Below are 23,548 nucleotides of genomic sequence, written 5' to 3' on the forward strand. Positions count from 1 at the left end.
TCCCTCAGCGCCGATCCCCTCCCACGCATGTTTTTTTTCTACATCCCAGATCTGTTGCTCGCTTGCCTTGCAATCATTTATAGCGACGCACGAAGAAAAAAATATAAGAAATATTGCCTTTGTCAAACGGCGCATGTGTCATCGCAACTTCCAAGCCTTTTTGTGTTTGTGTATTTTTTGCTCGGTCGCGTGGATGCTGACCAGATTTCATCGCCTGGATGCTGATGACTAACTCCTAATTCGCTACCTTCAACCACGTTGATTTGTGAACTTGATTGCAATACGAACAAGTAAGAAACAGAAGATCGAGAGTACATGAGAGAGTATCGTTTTTAGTGTATATGTTACTGACTCTGTTGATACCAGCTGCATTTTGAGCTTCCTCTGTGTTGTGACATGCTAGAGATGCTTGTGCTTTTGTTACAGTTATGAACGTATTCATGCAATACTGCTCTGAATTCTGAGCGGATTCGGTTTAAATTGGTGCTTCTTCTATGTGTTCTTTTCCCGTGGCCACTTGAAGACAAATATCACTTGATAGTGTACTTTATAAAGTACCATCGATCCATCATCTATACCGCTTGTCCCCACTCCAGTAAAGCATAATGTAAAAAATGTAAAGTAGAGGTGCGACATTTAATCGTCAAGTAATGGATTCATCAAATTAATCGATAATTATTTTTGATCATCGATTCAACATTTTGAGATTTATTTAGAAATACGCAAGTTAATTCCAACTTCAAAAATGAACCTAACATTTCAATTGATTCATTCATTTTTATCCTTGTTTCCAAGATACGCACTCCACCTCCGTGGCACACTGTGTTGTCACAATTTGCCTGCACACACACACATGAACACACACATTCCCAAAGGAAGCACGGCAGTGCTTTCGGCTCACTTAACATTAAAACCAGTCAGGACAAGTTCACATTTATCCCCAAAGGCTGTGGACTGTGCACCAGTCTATCTAGTTTGTCTTGAATTAATATCGACGCAGATGATCAGGCAACACACACATGCACATCTTTGATAACCGCTCACACACACACGCACACGCACACGCACACATATTTTCTGGCGGGCATGGTCCATTGAGCAAATTCAATTTAGATGAGCACCAAAATCGACACCTTACCGATAGTCGAATGCTAATATATAATGTGAAACGCCTTAGAGGGGCTAGCAGAAATTAGCATTCTACTGCTTGCTTTATACGGGTATTGCAAATGCTTTAAACTAAGTGTAAGTTCATATTTTTGTTAGACGTTAGATCATTCTTTATGCACAGTTTGGACATTAACACTGTAACTGTAAATGTACTAAAAAGTGAAATACAACTGAAATAAACTTGGTTGGTGATTCTTTTACATAATACATGTATGTTAACTTCGAATACCGTAAATAAGAGGTATTAGCTTCAACCAGGAACTAGGAAAAAAACATATTTTACTTAATTCACAAAAAAGGAGTTGTCTGCTTTTGCGTTTGAAGTCTTCAAGTTTAACAAGTGAAAACAAGCGAACGACTATTCATTAGTCTCTCGTGTGTTCGTCGGCCAAGTGCAGATGAGTCACGGCTTCATATGTTGTCGTTTGCGGTGAACGAGCCAGACCTGCTGCTTTAATGAGCAAAGGATTACTGATACTTAACCTAATTATTTTCCTCGCTCCCGCACTGACTTACACTCTCACTCATAATTCGTGGATCTTTCAGCACATCCTTCTGAATCAGTCATCTGTCATTGATGTTATCCTTAGCTACTGAATACAGATGCTTATGTATGTAACATGGCTTTATGATTGTGTACATGCTAGATGCATGGAGTTGATGATGCTTTATGATCCTCTCCATTTTGAATGTTTTGCATGCCAAATTACTTGCTGGCTTTCACGATGCAATGCTAATTGTGGAACAAACATGTCATTTTGGGGTATCCTGAAAAGTGATTATTTTAGAGTTACTGGGTTTTATACATTATTTTTTTTTATACATTTATACATTATTATACATTATACATTTTTTGAATGTGTGTTTTTCTGTATCGAATATTAATAATGGCATAATTGTGGTTGTTTAAGAATGATCTGAACTTCATATGATTAAGTTTGTCATTTTATTTGAATATACTTTGTGTTGGGACAGGAGGATTGTGCTCAGTGAGGGAAATATTCAGGCTCACCCTGATTTTCCCAGGCACACCCATTAGCCACCTTCTGGCTCCGCCCCTCTGCATTCAGAGTTGCACACCTTCAGTGTAGCACCATGTTGTGCCACAACCTGTGGGTCAGCACTGAGCTGTTCTAGAAGAGATATCGTGCAATTAATAGCAGGAAGAAGAAGAGGCAGAGAAGGCCCTATATAACAAGCTCAGTAATAGTGCTTGTTCCCATAGAGCAGAAAGAATATATGCCTGTGAGTTTTAGTGTAAGCTGTTTGTATGCGTTGCTACTCCGTGTGTATAGCAGTTCTATGAACGTTTAGGATTACTGTTAGGGATGTCCCAATCACATTTGTTCGCACCCGAGTCCAAGTTGATTTTGATCATCTGGCAGTATATCGAGTTCCGATCCGATACCTCAGCAATAGTATAAGAAGAAAAAAACAAGCGTATCCAATGATCAATTATCTCTGTCAAATAAAACCTTCCCAACAATGATACAGCTATGTTTTCACATGACTATAATTCAGCAAAGGTTCAAACCAAGTAAACAAATCAAATATTTTATTCCGTACTGTAGAAATTGAGAAAATGTCTGGTCATTTTCATCTGATACCAATGTTAGCATTAAGATGGGGGACTTTCGTCACAGGAAATGGTTTGGCTGAACATATTGGTATTTAGATAGCATTATTTAATTCTGTTTTGTTTTATGTTCTGTCTATATGTGTCACTACCCCATGTGCATTAAAGTAGCTAGTCAATTATCATAACAACTATGCTAATTCTATTAGCCCATCTATGGTGTTTTGCATTACACGGTAGCATAAAGCTAGTCAACAAAATTATGGTTGTTTGAACATTGTGGTGTTTAAATACACATTACGTAATGCTCTTGTGTTTTATGTGTCGGTTTTACTGAGATTGACTTTTATAATAAACTGCTTGAAGCAAGCACATAATATATCTTATTTGGGGAACTGTCTGTGCCAGCAAGTCTTCTTTTCCTTTTCTCAAAGTGATGTTATATGGTAGTCTTCCATTTTTTTTTGACAGCAGGAGACTGAGAACATCCATTAAGGAATACGTTTAAAAGTGTGATTTATTACGTTTGTGAATTTAAAAATTTTGCGGAGGGGTATATTATTGTTAATTTTCACCTATTGTGTCAGGTCTGGGACGTATGCCCTGTGATAAACGGGGCTACTATACAAAATCTTTGTGTGTACAAAAAGTGTAGAAGTAAAACTGTTTTCTCGATTTACATGGGGAAACCAATTGGAAAATCAGCATGTGGCTTGGCCATGACTGTACTTTGCCACTGCAGGGGGGGGTCTCTCAATGAAAAGGAGGAGTCGCCGTGGAAACATCTGCACCCATTGGCAAACCCGTTTGCCACTTCCGGCTGACTGAAGCGTCCCATTGGGTCCCTCCATTTTTCCCGCCTTTTATTCATCTGCCTGGCAAGTGTGTGCCTGGCCGCTTGGGTGTTAATCATGAGCGTGGGCTCTCGTGTGGTTCGTTTCACGAAGTCAGTGGCTCTGTTGGGATGAGTGAATGATTCCGAACGCAGCGAATAAACGAATCATTGTCTAAGAATACTTTAGTTTTCAAGCTACTTTTTATAGCGATTCATTTTCACAGAAGTGTACACTTCTTAAAGCAAAGATGTCACAGCATTTAATTTGAAGAAGACTTACTTTACTCATGAGACTTAGCATGTCTTGGCATTCACAAGTGCATCAGTATCGGGTATCAAACACTAAGAAACAGACAATTTCTTTGGATAATCTTTTTGGATAATGGATGGATGGATTAAAGTGGTTGCCATTGCGCCCTCCGGTGGACAAAATGAGCAACAATAGTTAATTTATTGAGATAGGGCAGTGTTCTCGCTCTCTCTCTCTCTCTCTCTGTATGTATATATATATATATATATATATATATATATATATATATATATATATATATATATAGAGAGAGAGAGAGAGAGAGAGAGAGAGAGAGAGAGAGAGAGAGAGAGAGAGATAGATAGATAGATAGATAGATAGATACACACACACACACACATATATATAGCTAGCCAATGTCTTTCCTCTTTGTGGGGAAGTTAAAATGACGTGTCTGCCCATCTCTCTCCATTCCTTCCTCCTCCCTCTCTCTCTGCCTCTCTCTCTGACTTAATGAAGCCATACAGTCGCTTGCCCGTTCCGGTTTATGACTGCCTCTCTTCCTCGTCCCCCCCTCCCAGTTTGTTTGTCGTCGCATGTTTCTTTGCTTCCCTTCCTGCCTCGTGGTCCTCATCAGCACCCTCCTTCTCTTCCTTCTCCTCTTCCTCCTCCGCCTTCAGCGTCGCACAATCTTTAGCCGGGAGTACTACATTTCCTTTGTCAACCATTGTGTGTTTTTCTGCCTTTTTCCAGCCTCGACGAGGATGATGTGGAAGGTAAGGATGCTAAAGAGGCTAAAGTAAGAATAAGAGGAAGTGGGAGTGGGACGTGAGGAGGAGTCGTCTGACGCTTTTTTTTTTTCCTGGATGAAGGCGGCACCGTACCCGCTGGCCTGGAATGCAGACTCCATTTGAACGAGCTGCACCTTTTTGTCTTGGACGTTTCAAGGACGCCGACCTGCTAAGTGACTTCTTCCTGGGACAAACGCGCACTGCGGTGACTGCCTCTTCCTTCGGCATGTTGACGTGAATCCAACGGCGACGCAGGGTGGGCCTGGCACTGGCACCCCACTTCCACCTCCCCTCCCCACCATGCCACACTGATGTCCTCAGAGTAGTTTAGTTTTTAAAAAAAATCCCATGGACTGTCAACCGTGCTATCTTACCCCAGTCCAACTTCAGCTGCCACTTTTCCCAGGAAGAGCCAATAAAGCACAGCGCCCCTCTGCAGAAATCCCCCCCGTGGCCGTTTTCCATCCGCGCATCGTCGTTTCCATTTGCTCCAGTGCGTCACGTCGGTCATGGCGGTGAGCGTGAGCGTGGGCCGTGACACCAAATGGCTGACCCTGGAAGTGTGCCGCGAGTACCAGAGAGGCACCTGCTCGCGCTCGGACGCCGACTGCAAGTTTGCGCACCCGTCGCGCAGCTGCCATGTGGACAACGGCAGAGTCATCGCTTGTTTCGACTCGCTCAAGGTAAGCGAGCGGCGAACAGCAAAATACTTGCGTTGTTGCCCAGGTTGAGCTGCAGGTGCCTCATTGCTTACCTTGGGAAGCTGGTTTCTGTTGAAGCATCTAATGGTTTGCTAGCTGATGACACAAATCGGGCGTTGGTGTACGGGTTCATTCATTCCAAGTTTAATGACTTGTACGATTGTATTATAAAACCACAATTAAATACGAACCATTTTTACTACAAAAATAGTGAATTGCCACAGTCTTTTGGGTCCTTGGTGCCAAGGAATTAAGTGGACCCGGAGAGTCGCATATTTGCTTTTTTGCAATTACAATTGCAATTTTTTATTTTTTGTTGACATTTTGAGGGGTTGTTTGTTTTTGAGGCGAGGTTGCCTCCATTTTACCCCCATTTATTGTGGGAAGGCAAATCATTTCAGTGGGTGTCAGTTAGATACAGATTTTCGGTCAGGCCCATTCCCGATCCCAAACTGTTTGTTGAAGTGAGTTGAGGAGGTCCGTTTATTTCCATATCGTAGTGCTTTGCCGCCATGTCATGGAATGACATGAATGAAAGAACTTTGTTGAAGTAAATTGAGGTGCATCATATTGATTGGTTGTTTGGTTATTTATTCAATACAGCTTCAATAGAAGACAACAGAAAAGTCTATACAGTTTTACATCAAAACAAGCCAATTCAAAAGGCGTAGAATGAAGCTTCAGTTTATCAAGCCTAGGCCTTTTGTACATGACAAAACACATTTCAGCAAATAAAATCATTGACCACAGCTCGCCAACACAAACAAAATTCCTCAGCAAATAAAATCGGTGGCCACAACATGCCAACACAAAATTGAACATCTCACAAAATTCAATTTGGTAATAAAGATTTTTTTTTTTAAACACCCTTGTCAAACCAACAAAATTCATAATTTTATACACGCTTACACTTCATTCATATATTTCGTCAATACTTTAAATTTGAACATTCTTTGAAAAGCGCTAACTTTCAACATTTTTGTTTTAACCTTATCTATATCTATTGACCTTAAGTAGTCATTTGCCACCATTTTGTCGCACCTTGGCACCTTGGGTACCAATGTTGGGGTGAGTGGAGGGTTTCCATTTGACAGAAATAGTGCTTTGCCATCATCTTGTGTGACATGAGTTGAGAAGTTTTGTTGAAAAGGAGTGCTTTGCTGCATCTTGTGGCATTTTGGGTGGCAAGGAACCATGTTGAAATGAATTGAGGAGCTTTATTTAGGCAAACATAGTCCTCTGCCACCATCTTGGTACCAAGGAACCATTGAGATGAGTTGTGGAGTTTCAATATACACAAAAATAGTGTTTTTTCACCATCTTGAAGCATTATGTTGACAAGGAACTATGTTGAAGTCAGTTGAGAAGATTCCTTTTCACTGGGAGGAGACTCAAATTTTGTCTGGCAGCACAAAGCAAAAATCCACCGAATGAAAGCTCTAAGCGTGAAAAACTCCCAAGTCGCGGCACTCGTAAGTTGAGTTAGTGGTGTTGATTGTGATAACTAACCCACTCCCTGTCTACTGCAATCATGAGCGGTACAATAAAACAGGTTCCTCCCACAATCATTGGGCTGCTTGTGTGCGTGTGGCTCTCCTGCAAGGAAGTGACAGCTTCAGGTGTGTCTTTTTGTTCACACGTCGAGTCGTTAGTGCCTGGCGCCATACGAGCTGAGGAGACCCTCCTTAAATGTGCGTGGGCGTCGGCCAAAACCACATTTTGGAAAACACCCAGTGCTCTTCACTTCACGTAGCCGGGGTTTTTTAACAACCGTATATCCCCACCCCCACCCGCATGCGTTGGAATACACATTAAAAAAACGCATCCACACGAAACCCCGGAAGTGCGTTGCATGCCAAGCCTCTGGGTAGCAGTAGTTAGCCAAACACTGTCCATTCAGAAGGAACTTCCATCCTTTGACGTCACTTCTACGAAACCAAAAACACGGCGCCAAACTCGTTCGGGAGAACCGACAAGAGGTCAGAATTGCTTTTAAACCTTTCAACGAGAAGAAGTGGTTGGTTGCGGACAAATAATTAAGCAAAAAGCGCATCGAGAATGGCTATAACCAACGCAGCGCCACGAGAATCCATGTTGACTCGCATGAAAACACAAGTCACGCAATGACGTCAAAGCATTGTTGTCGCACGGTGACGACGTAAGTCTCCGGGTGTAACCATCCACAAATCTGCACTGCGGCCGGAGTTTTGCGTTTTCACTGAAAAAACTCCGGGGAATGATTGGGTTAACTGCAGGCTTAATCCGGCGTTTTCAAAAACCCCGGCTACGTGTAGACAGGGCCTTAGGCTAATATCATCAGGAAATTGTCCTTTGGCCGGATGATAGAACTAAGATAATGCATTTGTAGTGAATAAATAATTTAGTGTGTGACCTTTTTTAGTTTATTTGTGAAATTGTGAAAGTAGATCATTGCCCACAGCACATCTGATGATCTCTCACAGCTTTAAACTTTAAATTGATCACAAACTATGAACCCAAAATATTTCAGTATTATTTCTAACTCAACTTATATTAACTTTAGAAAATAAATTTCTTACAGAGGGTTGGATTTAAAAAAAAAAAAAAAATCTAAATACAAAGACTTTCTGTAACAAACCAGGATAAACTTAGTTCCTCAAGAATCATAATTTCGACATACTTCTTTGACACCAATTACTACATTCTTATTAGACAGGGCTTTGACGCACAAAAATATGTAAATAACTTTTTTTTTCAGCAAAAACCTGTATAGTATATGGTTAGACAGGGTCGTTGGCAGAAGTTACAGTGGGGTTTTGCTGCATATGAATGAACAAGTTCATGGCTGGAAATCAAATCGTTTTCAAGGATAATGTTGTAAAATGATTATGAAATGATGTTATTGCTTTTTGGGATGAGTTTGTGGTATATTCACGGTTTGAATTATTCATTGCGCCAATTTTAAACATTTTGGGGTGTCTGTTAATACGTGAATTCCCTAAAAGTTACCTCCTTACATAGGCTGGTCACTGCCTGGTGCGTCCTGAACTCGCAGTTGTGACTCACACGTCTTCACAACACAACCACAACCCAAAGCGTCGGAAAATGTTGCTTTACTGCCTTCAGGCTTTCAATGAAGCGTTGTGCGACAAGTCACATGTCCGACAAGCCACTGGAGACTTTGGGCCTAACAGCCGCATCAGGGTTAAAGATTCAAACTTTCGCTTTATTTTTCTCCCTCATTTGCATGCAGCATTATAAACAAGCATGCATCCACATTACATACTGTAAAAACATAACATGCTCATTAGGTTGGTGCAGGGGAGTGCAAACTTTAGTGCTCAGGGGCCACATTGGAATTTTAAAATGGACAGATGGACCAGGTCATGAAGTAAAAAAACAAACCGTAGTTCCAATGTAAATATGTTTGCGCTGTCAAGCGATTAAAATTTTTGAACTAATTCATCGCAAAATTTTCGATAATTGATCGTGATTAATCATATTTTTTAACTACAATTTTTTAAGTAGCTTGGAACCAATGTTTACTTGAGTAAAATAGTGGAATTAATGTGCAAAAAAAGTAAAAGTATATTTTAATTCAAAGACTGTTCTAATAGCTTTCATTGATCCTTGAATGCGATTGTTTTCCTGTAAAATACTACTGTTGAAGGATAGACAACAGACCTACAACTAATATGGTATTTGAATTTGGCTTTACAAAGTGCACAAACTATTTTGGATTTCTCCAATGAGCTGTTGACAACTTTTTAAAGTAAAACTTCGTAAAAGTCCATCTTTGCGACTCTCCGCTAAGTTTGGCTGCAAAGTGAGCAGAGGTCAGCTGCCACAGGAAGTGGTTAACCCTTTAACTTTGACAGCTGTCAAATATGTAAAACGTTTTTTAAGAAGACGACCAAAGCGGGCAATTTCACTAGTTAAAGTAGTAACATATGAGATACAATATTGTGTAAAGAACAAGTATTATCAAAACCTGGGGTAAGGGAAAAATGTTATTTACAAATAGCACCAAGTTCAGTGAATATTGCACATAATTCTTAATATAATACTCATACTCATTAGTTTCAAAATAAAATAATTCATGAGCATTTTTAAAAGTTTGTTTAGAGCTTTTTTAATGTTAGCAGTGATTCTAATGAAAAAAATTGGTATATATGGAAAAAAATATTAATACTGTTTTATTATATTATATACAATAAACACACATTTAATGTGTGAGATGAATAAATTGAAAAAAATAATATATTTTGATGATGTTAGGAGAAAGCGGCTAAATTTACATTTGGAATTTATTAACTAATTATTTGATCAATTAGAAATTATAACATACATAAAAAAACATGAAAAACAATTCAATTAACAAATGATTAATTTAGTTATATATTTAAAAAACAAACTTATTCACTGTCAACCCTTCTAGTCACAATGCATATTTGACACCTATTGCCATCAGTGGCACTAGTTTAATACTAAAATATAAGCCGAAATATCATAGATGGGCTAATTTAAATTAGCATCAATGTTACTGTGATTATAAAACCTCAACAAGTGCTACTTTAACACATGCAGAGCAGCAACACAAAGCCAGCACACAACCAAAGAGGATTAAAAATTGTATCTTTAAACACCGAAACACCAAACCAATCCATATAATTATGTCTAAATGTAATGAGGCTAACGGAAATTAGCATAGATGGTACGGTAATTGTAAACCTTCAAAAGCTGCTACTTTACACACGGAGCAACAAGACATTTAAACATCATACAACAATACTAACAGCCATATTCCGCATTCTCTCTGCTCTGTGGGAACGACGACAATTACTGCAGTTTAGTAGGGGACCTTCTCTGCCTCTTCTTCCTCGTATATTACGCTGCTGACTTCAAGTAGAGCTCAGTGCTGCCCCGGGCACGACAGACGAAAGAGGAATTGCGATATAATACAGATTCACTGTGCTCTGTGATGTGATTTTTTTTTTTCCAGCTTGTGCTGTTCAAAGTGTGGCTTTGCGAAACGTTCGGCGCCTGCTGCAAAAGGAAAGTGCGAACCAGACGATTGGCTTCATGTACCAGAGCAGCCCGCAGCCGCCGTCTCCTTGCTTATTGAGTTTGAATGTATTATTGGTCCATTTTCCACGTTATGTCCTCCAGAGCAGCAGGGAGATGGAGAAGGGAGAGTAGAGGGGGGCATAGGGAGAGTAGAGGGGGGCCTAGCAACAGCACAGGAGTGCGTAGCCATTGGATAGTTTGATCTTCCTGAATGGCAAGGCTGTTTTTAGCACAGAGCAACAGTCTGCCTCGGTATTGCTGGCGTGGAGGGCAGCAAGAGGCCTGCTACCGTTTTGTGCCAAAGGCCAGGATGACGCCTTGGTTGCCTCGTGTGACTGTTTCAAACCCCCCGGTCCAGACGGTCTTCAAGTTGCTGCCGGCTTGAAATATGAGTGACCAAAGTCTTCCGAGAAACGAGCAATCTTTCAGCCAATTTATATATTAGTTTGTTTTTTTGTTTTTTTGCTTTGACTTGCAAGCAAGATACTAGCACTGTATGGTGGCAGTGAACGCGACTCAAATCAACAATTTTGATAGTGAACAATTCTTCTTTATTGCCACTCCCAGTTGATGTTAACCGTCAAACTAAACGAAAGACAATGAGAGTTACAGATGTATTTAAAACAATGAAATAGCCTCTGTTAGCTTAATGCTAACAGATAATGGAAATGTGATAAACAAGATAACAAATAGCATTTATGTAGCAGTGTCATTTGTCCACAAAAAACAGCCAGACATTTAAACAGACAGTATAACAGTACTCATAGGTATATATTCTTTATCCTCTGCAAAGAGTGGCTAAAATAACTGCGGCTTGCTGACGAGTGATCGTCTTCATGTTTATCCATACTGTATGTCTGTATTAAGGCCCTGATACACCAAAAAGACGCTGGCCCACAGTGACAGATGCTTACCCCCTGTGGCGTCCGGCCGGCTGTCGGCATGTCACGCTGGAGGAATACACCGCAACGACAGACAGCGACACTGACCATTAAAGTTCATTCTGCGCATGCATAAGATGCAATACCCTTCCATACCATCGGCGGCGGTAGTCACCATTTCTCATGGTTAGTAAACTCCAACCGGAAAGCTGTTGGCCGGGGGGCGGATTATAAAAACGTAAACAATGCATTCAGCTCTATTCTTCGCTCACGATGAACTCCCACGCGAAGTAAACAATCACGTTCTTGACACGGTATTGTGAAATACTTACATTGTCAACCCTCGCTCTTGTAAGAAGATTAAGGCAGCGGAGGCGTGCTCACTGTTTTTCCGCCTTTGTCACTTCCCGTTGGTGCTCCGCGTGCTGATTTGCTAGCTAACAGCCAATCAGAGTAACCAAATGTCACGACTGACGACGCCGATTCAACATACGTAAACGAACCCCAGACGCTAGGAGACGGGTTACGACACTACGACGGTGGTCACTACACCAATCAGACGGCGCTTAAAGACGCCATGACGCTTCGCGACCTCCGACATCGGTTTGGTGTATCAGGATCTTTATACATGCCTCAGGTGGCCACACCACAAGGGGGCAAGACTATGTCCATTGAATTAAAGCCAAAAGTGTGAATATTTGATTCTTTACATTCTACTTCATTATGTCATTAATGTATATTTTTATATGTCAAATATTATACTAGTACTATTTTTCTCATTAAAACACAGATTTCAAAAATGTTCGTTGTATTTTATGGGACGGCTGTAATGGATTAATGACATTTGGATTCATGGTGGGGGATGTGGAGGAAACACCCTCAATAATAGGTAAAAATCTCTGTTATTGAGAGACCATATAAAAAACGTTTTATGATAAAGTTTTACCCCTTCCACACACTTTAAACCCGTTTGAATTTAAACTTGCTTTTTAAAGTAGTCCTTAGTGCCTGATCTGACTTTCTCACTGTAAAGGCTATCGCAAAACATCACTTGGAAAAAGAAAAGAAGACTGTCTGGCTCTCACAGTCCCCAAGATGTTTGACACTTCTAGTGGTAGGTTACTGTTAAAACTGAAATTAAAATAAAATAGTGTCAAACATTGTTAAACACCAAATGTCAACACATTACCAAAATGTTCCATCAAACAATAGTTTCATCTGACATCTGCTAGCTTAATGCTAACTTAATATGTAAAACACTATATATTGGCCAACAGCAGTTAGCATAGATGTTACAGTAATCCTAAACCTCCAAATGACTGCCACTTGAACATGCACAGAGCGGTAACACGTATAAATAGAGCACACACGCTTTTCTGCTTCTGCTTCTTCTATAAGGCTCAGTGCTGCCTGGTATGTTGTGGCACAACATGGTACTACACTCAAGGCGCACAACTCTAAATTCAGACTTGTCTAAGTATATCAAAAAATGCTTTCTCTTAAACAAAAGTGTTCATTGCCCATAGTGTTCATAAAGTAAATGTTTGTAAGTAGTATTAAAGGAAATAGAATGGGGTAACATTGTACTTAAGCTTTGTGAAACCATCTTTGATAGCTCTCCTAGTTTTTAACATAGTTTAAAAAAATAAAATAAAAATAAAACTACTAGGTAGCACATTATCCATCACAGTTTCTGTGTTGTGATGTGATGTTAAAGATGCTACACCACATTTTGCACTGTGGATGCTTTTCTGGAAAATTATGTGTAGCTTGCTGACCAAGTGGAAGGGTCAAGGGACTGAGGTCATTTTGAACAGCCTCTCTGTAAGGGGGTTAAGGGCAACTGCAGTTTCTTCCCCCTTGCTGACCTGCAGTGCTACTGCACCAAAAAGCTGCCAGGAGCCTCCTTTTAGGACGTTACCGCACAAGTAATAACATTTACTTATTATTTATATATTTTTTTTGTGTAAACTCAACTCACTTCACAACAAGCAGCGGTTTGGCACAAAATGAAGAATCCTTTAAAAAGGCTTCACGCTGTTTATTGCCACTCCCAATTGAAGTTTGCAGTCCAACGGACACATAAAACAAAGACAAGGCGTATTTTAAACAACCGCATAACCTCGGCTAGCTTAATGCTATACATAATGGGAAATTGCCATCGACAGGCTAGTGACTACCATTGGTTTTGCAGTTTTGTAACCCTTAAGCAGTGGCTATTTTAACTTAATTAAATTTTTTGAGTCTACAGAATATAACATATACAGTATACAGAATATAATACTCACAAGCATATATTCTTTATCCTCTGTGAAAAACAACTAGCATTACTGCACCTTACTGAGATGCGGTAAGGTATGTCCGTATATGTATATTGTACTGTCCCCTTTTTTTTAATCGAAAAACACAAACAATTTTGTTCATTTTCAAAAAAAGGAAACTTTCTAAGGAAAATAAAGAGAAGGAATGAGGAATTTACTAACCTGAAGGTTGGCTCTTAATATAGAACTTAAATTCAGTTGGGAAAATATATTTTAGTATAAAACAACCAGATTTCATGCAACTCCACTGGTACATTGTGCCCCAACTTTCAAATATGTTGCATATATTGAACTTGAGGTCAATAAAAGATGATTTGGCAACACGGTGAGACTTGACCATCTGTTTCCAATCTCCAACTTTATCACATCAGTCTTGTTTGTTCAACTTGTTGTTTGCCACCGGGGAAAATTCACAAACTGCAGCAAATATTTTGCATCGTTCAAAAACAGCAGTTGTATTTGAGTCAAGAATCTTTATTGCACTATTTTATTGAAATTACATTTCTTGAATTGTGATTTTCCTGCCTCGCAGTTCTTAAATTCTGTGTTCGACTCTCAGATCCTTTGTTCTGTAATTGTCCGTAAAGTTTTATTGGCCTAAAATTGTGAGGGGTATTTACGGCATTGTATTATGCACATATAAGGGGTCGACCGTTTACGGCAGAGTTCCCATGAGTACGAATGCATGTTTGTCTATATGTGCCCTGAGATTGGCTGGCGGCCAATCCATTGCGTACCATGCCTCTCACCCAAAGTCAGCTGAGGTAGACTTCAGCTCACTAGTGATGCCAGTGAGGGTAAGTGCTTCAGAAAATGGAGAGATTTTTTTTTTTTTATTGCACAATTTTCTTGCAGTTACATTGCAGTTGGAATTGTGCTTTATTCAGACATAACATTGCCAATTGCGTCACTGACCATGTACAATTTTCGAGACGGCTGGCGCATTACTCATAAATTACCCAGCACATGGTCCTTGGAGACATCATTAGTGCTTCATTTCACCAGAACTTACAAAATGCAGCTCTGTATCTAAAGCCCACTTGAAGCTTAGCTAACAAATGATGCTGTTTTTCAATGATCATGGGAAAAATGTTTTGTAATTATTGATGTAGAGCTGAGCCGCAGATTTATTTTGTTGTTGTTTTTTTTATTCTGTTTTTGTCAATGTGGTGTGTGTGGAAAAGTAGCAGTTTGAAGGTTTACAATTACCATCTGTGCTCATTAATGTTAGCCATCAGTGGTGTTTCACATTACAGTATATGTTAGCATTAAGCTAGCGGACTTTTGTTAGACAAAATGAAATTGTTTGGTTGAACATTTGGTTGTTTAAATGTTAAATTTAATTTGTGTGAGTTTTACTGTAAACTTTAGCTGGGAGTAACAAACTTGATGCTAGCACACACTGCCTCTTATTTGGACAACTCAGAGCAAGAGAGTCTTCTTTTTGAATCCTCAAAGTGATGTTACACGAAATTCTCCCAATGTTTGACGGGGAATTCACTGTATGGTCTTGTGTTTGGAGCCACTGCAGTGTGTCACCTTTCCTGGTCTTTTCTTCAGGGCCGGTGCGTGCGAGAGAATTGCAAATACCTGCATCCTCCTCCACACCTCAAAACACAGCTGGAGATTAACGGCAGGAACAACCTGATCCAGCAGAAGGCCGCCGCTGCCATGTTGGCTCAACAGATGCACTTCATGCTGCCTGGAGCGCAGCTGCAGCCCATCGTGAGTCCACCAATGAGATACATTCTCAATTCTTAAAATACAGTGGCACAGTCAGCCCCTTTTATCTCACTGGATATGTTGTAAACCCACCTGACATAGATGAAAATTTGAATTCTGAAAATAAAGTCTGTGAGCTTAATGCTAACATATAATGCAAAACACTACAGATGAGGCGGCACGGTGGTCGACTTGTTAGCATGTCCGCCTCACAGTTCAGAAGTCGTGGGTTCAATTCCAGCTCCGGCCTTCCTGTGTGGAGTTTGCATGTTCTCCCAGTGCCTGCGTGGGTTTTCTCTGGGTACTCCGTTTTCCTCCCACAGTCCAAAAATATGCATGGTAGGTTAAGTGGGCACTCTAAATTGCCCCTCGGTGTGATTGTGAGTGCGAATGCTTGTTTGTCTCTGTGTGCCCTGCGATTGACTGGCAACCAGTTCAGGGTGTACCCCGCCTATTGCCCGAAGACGGCTGGGATAGTCTCCAGCCCCTTCCCCGACCCTCGTGAGGATAAAAGCGGTATAGATAATGGATGGACTATAGATGAACTAATGGATATTAGCATCACTATTACATTGATTATATTCTTAATTTTCTGTGGGAATAATGGCTGCTAAATTGGCAAATGGTTGTACTACTGAATATTACACTGAAAGTTCATCCTCTCCTTTCTTGGAGTCACGCCTCATGTCTTTCAATCAGGCACTGTGCTGCCTGGCACGTTGTGGCACAACATGGTACTATACTGAAGGTGTGCAATTCTTTGTATTTTTTTTAGCTATTAAAGAGATTGCTTAAAAATCTGCATATACTGCAGCAGGGGTTTGCTGTACCTTGGCGACCATCTGACAGAAAAAGCCTTAAACAACCCAAACATATTTTTTTCAAGAATATGCACCCAGCAGGCCCACTAGTTGAAACACGGAATTCTGATTAATATTGCGTTTGTGGAATATGAGTTAAGCAGCAAAATCCACCCGTTTTTAGCCATCTGTCGACTGAAAATGACATCACAACTGCTCAGGACTCAGGTAATGGCCAATCACGGCTCAGCTTCAGAAAACAGGTGATTGGTCGTTATATATATAGTATATACGTTTTGTAATATTTTCGTTTGGTGTTAATGCCAGGAGATTTCCTGATATAAAATATGTACCTTGGATCAATAAATGTTGGGAGGCACTGATGTAATGAACTCCATTTTCCAAAACCCACAGACAACATTCCCCGTGACGCCATCCCTGGCAACCAATCCCAGTATGGCATTCAGTCCGTACCTAGGCCACATGGGCCCAAGCATGGGCTTGATGCCTGATCTGCTGCCCAGTACTCCCCTGCTGGTCCCCGGAAGTCCCACCGGCTTGGCGGCCACGGGTAACAGCTCAGCCGCACCCAAGCACTCACGCACCGACAAGCTGGAGGTATGGCGTGTGCGCATTTTGTGTTAATGCTGCATACGCAGAAAGGTAAAACGTGGGTCGCGGCTCTCGCAGGTTTGTCGCGAGTTCCAGCGTGGGAACTGCACACGCGGGGAGAGCGACTGTCGCTACGCGCACCCACTGGAGGCCGGCATGGTGGACTGCAATGAGAACTGTGTGATCGTTTGCATGGACTACGTGAAGGGACGCTGCGGCCGGGACAAGTGCAAATACTTCCACCCTCCTACTCACCTGCAGGCCAGGATCAAGGCCGGACACAACACGGCTTCTGCCGCATTGGTGAGTCACACTTCACTTCACAGGTAGGAAGTGTTGAATACTAGGTAGATATTCAACGGCTAGGAAAGTAGATACTAGGTAGGTAGGATGGTTGGTAGGTAGATACGAGAGGTAGATAGGTACTTGGTTGGTATGCCTGAGGTAAAATTTGAACCCTGAACAGACAGAAAATTGCAAGAAGCCCTTTAAAAACATCCCAGGAAAAGGTGATGTTTTGATGTTTTTTGATGTTCTGATTTGCACCTAGCCTAACCCAAGTGGGCTGACATCACTTGAGCTCTTGTTGCATACTGCAGCGTCCCCTGGTGGCAATCATTAGGAATGTCTGTAAAAATCAACTATGCTGTACTCTGATGCATGGTTTACAATGCAGTTCCATTACAACATTGCTACTAGCATGACCTCTTTGTTTACGTAAATCAGAACGTGTTGTAATCTAGCAATAATCAATGCTAAAATAGTAGGAAAGTTAGAGTTATAGTAAATATTATACAACACACACTTCTAGGCCATAAATATAAAACAAATGGAAAACAGTAACCCCTTGTTATTTTGGTCTTGAGAGGAAGACTTTTTTTCCTTCATTTTGTTTACTTACCGGACAGTTCATTTTCAGTACCCTGCAAAAGTGAATACTTAATCTCTGGTAAAGTTGGACTCATTTGCATCTTTAACTCACTGACATACATGCGAAATCGAATTATGAGCAGGCCCCCACACGCACAATTTTACCCCTCTTAATCCCAATGCCAATCAAACATGTGATGTGTGTGATGTGTTCACCCAAGTGCCAAAGGAATCAAAAAGTTTTTTGGTTTTTTTTCGAGAAACAAAATCGTATTTTTTCAAGATAAAGTCGTAATATTTCCGAAATTCAACAAGGTGAATTAAAAAAAAATATTCTTTTTGTTGACCGTACAGTTTTTAGTCTGGTAAAACATGGACCATATCCTTGGGGGAAAAAATGCCTTGTGTTAAAAAAAATTACAATAAGAGTTCAAAAGTTGCCTAATTTTAAGAAAAAGTCGCAATGTTACAGTAACAAATTCTTTTTTGGAAAGTTGTAATATTAAGAAAAAAGGTGTATTTTGTTGGGAATAAAAGTTATATTTGACAATCTTTTTTTATTTTATTTTGATTTTTGATTTTTTAGAGTCATTACATATGGCATTAAAATCAAACTTTTACAAGGGAAAAAAGTGATATTTTAATAAGTGAATTGAAAAAATACAATTTAAATTCTCACCCTCAAAAAAGGGACTATGGTTTTGAAAAAGGCATCCTCTGTTTGTAAAAATCATAAATGCCACAGAAATCAAAAAGTTGCCTGTTTTTAGGGGCAAAAAAAGTCAATATTATTACTATCAATTCAGATTTTGGGGGGGAGAAAAACGCTTTAAGGTTCAAGAAAAAAAAGCTAATGGTGTTTCCAAGAACAAAGACGTATTTCGTCTAAATAAAACCAGAAAAATGAGCAACTGTGAAGTCGCTGGGCAGATTGCATTGATATATGGCAACACATAACAAAAAAATCTGATTAGACAAAAAAAGGTCCTTGAAGCAGTGCAGCTGAGATGAACGCTGCCAAATCATGGAACATGGAACAAAATAAAAAATTAGCTTGTAAATGTATTTTCAGTGAATTTAATTTGTAAAGTGCAATCATTACTGATCATTTGCTCTCTTCATGTCCATGTCCATTTTGAATACAATGGTCAGATATTGCCGTCTGATCACATTGTATGACCCTTGTCGGCTGTTTGTTGCTAAATTTAATACGTTCGTCTTTTATTTTGTTTGCATGTTCGGCGGTAAATCATCTGGCCGATGTGGCTTGACCTGTTGCCATGGTAACCATCTCATTCCTGTCCCCCCTCCCCTCATCGTCGTCCTCTTGTCTGCCTGAATAAAAGTTGCCATGATGCACGGCGCCCCCGCCTCCTCCTCTGCCGTTTCGTCGGCCTCCAGCGCAGTCGCCGATGTTCCTTTCGCCGAATCCGCCGCCTCCGATCAGGTTTGCTCTCATCTTGTCTTTTGATTCAGCTCTCTAGTACGGAAAGACGCTCAAGCATTTATTCCTTATATCATATCTTCATATTTATTTACTGTATGGCCATACAGAAGAAGAAAGGTCAAACAGTCATCTGGGAATCATAGTTTACTATACTTTTTATTGTGCAATACTAATCGTAATTTTGTGCTTACCTTTTTTTTAGTACTTTTGCACTAGACAAATAGACCTTATAAAAAAAACTAAAACTAGCTAATTAAAACTAAACTAAAACAAAGCATTTCTAAAAAAAAATAAAACACGAATAGACTAACAAACCTGCCCCAAAAAACGAATGAAAACTAACTGAATAATAAGGATAAGGAATAATTGCTTAAACTGCTTTCCATATTCTAGGCTTCATCATTGGAATTGTGTCATGTGTGTTGTGTGTTGTGGTCGCTTTCTATCTTTCCTTCATCTTCTACACTTGTCCAGTGCATTGAGCATAAGAGCAAATGAGCGCACGGGTTAAATAACTACAGTGGGGGGAAATAATTATGTGATCCCTTGCTGAATTTTTAAGGTAAGAAAGTCTCATAGCACACGACCAAACAAGAGTGTCACAAAAAGTATGCATTTTAGCAATATACTATATATTCACAATGCAACATTATGACCTTGAGTGTGTTAAATATTTTTGTAAGACATTTCCACAAGCAGCATTCATTAGTTTACGGTAATAAGTGGCAACAAATGATGATTTGTTTGTTTATTTAATCAGTTCGACTCTGCCATCACAAATAGTCCAACAAGCAGTGATGTCAGCCATTAGCGCAACAACCGTGAAACCGTTTCTATGGTTCCGCTTTCACATAGAGAGTTAGACGATAAGTTATGTTCACGTCAAATCATCTCTCGCTATGACGTCATTTAGTGAGAACACAATACTGAGTTGAAGTTACACAAAGTGGTTTGGGACAAAACGTTAGCCGCATTAGCATTTTGGTCAAATATCCGTTCTTGTTTATCCACTTGACGTGCCATTAACGTGTCACGTGATCACATGAGCACTTGTGGGGGTTTCGATGACACATCCGGGCTTGTTTCCTTGCCTTTGTCCTCAGCCATTATTTATTATTTAGATCATACGTTATTGCAGAAAACATGCTCATCTTGGCAACGCTAAATTTTTAGCAACCCACGCTAATGTTAGAAAACCACTGACCATGGATGTGCGCCTGTTTAGCTGAACACAAATCTATTATTGTGTTATATGAAGGGCAACAGGTGGCTCTTCGGTTGTGCCTTGTTGTTCTCCCTCTATAATTAAGTACAAACGATGACGACCCAGTCCTCTCTTCTCCTGTGTCTCCCAGTAGAACCTTCCGAGCTTGTGACTCCAGATCCGGTGGAGCTCCAGTGCGTCCCCGTGGATATGGAGACCCACCTGTGTCCTATTCCCAAACTGCTGATGGCAACTCCCGTGGCCCTCGATTCAGTAAGCCTTTCTCCGAATGCAACTTAAGGTACACCCCCGCCCCCCCACGTCTCAAAACAGATGTGTGCCTCATCATCTGCACGCCAACTTAAGAGGCTGCGCCCAAGAGACGCCACCTTCTTGTCAGCCATAAAAACCGACACCTTAAAAGTGCACAAGACGTGCATACGAACAGAGCCGCTGAGAATTAGAGTGGGCTAAATCAATTTTTGCCATTTTGCAGGAGAGACTTAAAGTTTTATGGCAACTGTCATTTTTTTTTTTTCTACCAGATTTGGCCAAATATAATTATTTTCATCTTGGATCATTTTGAATATTGATATTGGATCATATTGCTGGCACTTTAACCATAACTGAGGTACTGTCATCATCTTCAGTTTCATAGGTTGGATCCTGGTCAGTATCATCTACATCAGTGATGGGCAAGTGGCGGCCCAGGGGCTGCATTCAGCCCTCCACCGCACTCTGAGTGGCCCCCTGATTATTTAATAAAAACATAAATAAATAAAAAATTGAGGATTTTTTTTTCTTTACAAACCCAACAAATTCATGAAAAAATGCTGATTAACATTCAATATACATGGGGAAGAAAATCTTGGGGGGGGGAGAAACCCTAAAAGGGCAAAAAAGATCTGTGAATATTTGTTGGTGCTGAAATGCGAATATGCATCGACATGCATGTAATGTGAAGATGTAATATCACCTTTCACCACTAGATGGCAGGCATGGCTTAGTTGTGCTTAAATCGGGTCCAATACTACACCAAGAGGAAACTTAATAATTTTTTTCGGATTTGTAGCGATATACAGGACAAACATAGAACTCCAATAAAAATTTTGCGTGAGTGGTGGCCCTTTGCACTGGAAAGGAAAATAATCACAGAATGTGGTTCTTTTGTTGTTTTGCTTTGTTCTTGTTCTTGTTCTTTGGTTAGGATAGTGGATATTTTATATACAGGTATTACATGTATTGAGAAATGAAATATATTAGGGCTGTCAAAGTTAAAACGTTAACTAAGAGATTAATTAAAAATTTATAAGGTTTAAAAAATATAATTAACTCAGTTTGCTCAGTTTTATTTACTTCTCTTGGCAGCTGTCCTCTGCTCACTTTGCAGCCAAACTTAGAGGAGAGTCCCTGGCGCAAAGACAGACAAAAATGGACTTTTGTGTAGTGTTACTTTTAAAATATTGCTCGACAGCTCATTGGAGAAATCCCAAATCATTTGTGCGCTTTGCAAAGCCAAATTCAAAGACCATATTAGTTGTACGTCTTTGGCGTATCGTTCAACCGGCGTTTTATTTTACAGGAAAAGAATCGTACCGTATTCAAGGATCAAAGAAAATATTAGAACAATATTTGAAGCAAAATATACTTAATTCTATAATTTATTAAGAGCATATATTTTGCACATATGCATGTATTTTATTACATCTCTAAAATAGCATTTTTGTCTTACATCCCTTCCAGCATTTAAGTCGCCCATCCCTCATCTAGATTGACTGAAAGAAAATAAAAAAATTGGGATTATAAAAATAAATCCCAAGCATCCATTAAATCTGTCAATATTTCAAAAATGACGATAAATAAAATTCAGTTCTATTAACATGCAGATTCACTAGCACCCAAGCTAAAGCACTACTTTCTTTTTGAGTTTTCTATTAATTTCTGAAGCTTACTTGGGAAGCTGCGGGACGCGGAGTTGGCCCAGTGTTGCAACTGGTGACTCCAGAAACGTGCTTATCGCAATCATGGACCCGAAACCTTGATTTCGACCAGTATTCATCTGAATATGACAATAATAGAATTAGCCCACTCTAGTTCTCGATAGCTCAACTTATCAAATGTAAGACACATACAAGGAGAAAACGAAAGCCCCCTTTTATGGGGTGGATTTATCTCAGAGGGCAGCAGGTCAACCTTTGGACTGTTGACAACCAACGGAGTGGAGATGGAGACCAGTGGAATGACAGACTTGTGACAAACGATCACGACGTGTTTGCAGATGGCCTAGCGTGTAAGTCCGATCACGTTTCATTTGTGTGACATTGGCTCGTGCTCACAATGTTGACTTGTTTGGGATTTTTGCTTTAGCTAGAGGAGAGACTTCACACAAACTTAAAAAGTTCAGGGAACATACACTCACTGTAATTATAATTATACCGTATATATATATATATATATATATATATATATATATATATATATATATATATATAATTAATATATATATATATATATATTATATATATAATATATATATATATATATTATATATATATTAAATTAAAAAAAAAAAGTACATTGGTGAAAATCCATGATAGAGGGATTATAATAATGAATAAATCACCAATAAATCTTTCTCCTGTATGACAGTTGTTCTTCAAACCCCTGCTGTATAAAAATGAAGGTGAATAGAAAATTGGAAGATCATAAGATCACACTTGTCGTTATAAAAATGATAACATCTGTAATTCCATTCACTCGTCATTGTTGAAATGAGGGCAGGTGCACAAATGATTGTGTTGAACTTTTATGTATTATTATTATTTTCTACACTTGTAAGGCAGTTAAGAATGTTGAATTGTTACTTCAAACATTGCCTGGACAGTGTGACCAGTTTGAGTGGATCAGCTCAATTTCCATGATTCCTATGGGAAAGGTACATTGAAAAAGTGTCCACTGTAGTTATGTACAGTACAAAAAAAAAAGAAAAGAAAAAAAGCCATTTACAGAAACGTTTGTGTTTAACTGAAAGTCTATCTATAAACATATCCTACTATATACGCAACAGTAGAATATTGAATCATAACTAAATGAACAGACGGGTGAAATTATGACACTTGGGTTGTTTTTGTGTGTTCAATGAGGAGTGTTTAGTGATTGTGGGAGATAAAAAAAAAAAAAAACATGAAGTTAATAGAAGCTTCATTTTGGTCTCAAAACACAAAAGTGACTTTATGAAATGAATGCGAACATTTCAATTGGGCCAAAGTCGTCTACTGTTATATGCAAAGAGCTGCACCATTTAATGCAATGCTGGATTCTA

General features: G+C 39.6%; 1 protein-coding gene across 6 annotated transcripts; it reads left to right on the forward strand.

The window, feature by feature from the left end:
* Positions 1 to 67: 67 nt before the first annotated feature.
* mbnl3 (muscleblind-like splicing regulator 3) lies at positions 68 to 22,657 on the forward strand. 6 transcript variants are annotated; one of them, XM_086024053.1, is made up of 7 exons: positions 68 to 290; positions 4,585 to 4,607; positions 4,704 to 5,305; positions 15,132 to 15,296; positions 16,508 to 16,711; positions 16,784 to 17,008; positions 18,728 to 18,876. In XM_086024053.1, the coding sequence occupies exons 3-7, from the start codon at positions 5,132 to 5,134 to the stop codon at positions 18,752 to 18,754; spliced, it is 795 nt and encodes a 264-aa protein (XP_085880179.1). In that variant the 5' UTR covers positions 68 to 290; positions 4,585 to 4,607; positions 4,704 to 5,131; the 3' UTR covers positions 18,755 to 18,876. The 6 variants fall into 6 exon arrangements, 4 of the variants coding, with proteins under 4 accessions (XP_085880179.1, XP_085880180.1, XP_085880182.1 ...); XR_015085761.1 differs by lacking the exons at positions 68 to 290; positions 18,728 to 18,876 and adding exons at positions 18,922 to 19,022; positions 20,378 to 20,419 and having other exon boundaries at positions 4,271 to 5,305; XR_015085762.1 differs by lacking the exons at positions 68 to 290; positions 18,728 to 18,876 and adding exons at positions 18,922 to 19,022; positions 20,381 to 20,399 and having other exon boundaries at positions 4,271 to 5,305.
* The last annotated feature ends 891 nt before the right edge of the window (positions 22,658 to 23,548 follow it).

Source organism: Filicampus tigris, chromosome 2, assembly GCF_054856515.1.
Source record: "Filicampus tigris isolate MCC_2025a chromosome 2, RoL_Ftig_1.0, whole genome shotgun sequence".
In the NCBI taxonomy this organism is placed as follows: Eukaryota; Metazoa; Chordata; class Actinopteri; order Syngnathiformes; family Syngnathidae; genus Filicampus; species Filicampus tigris.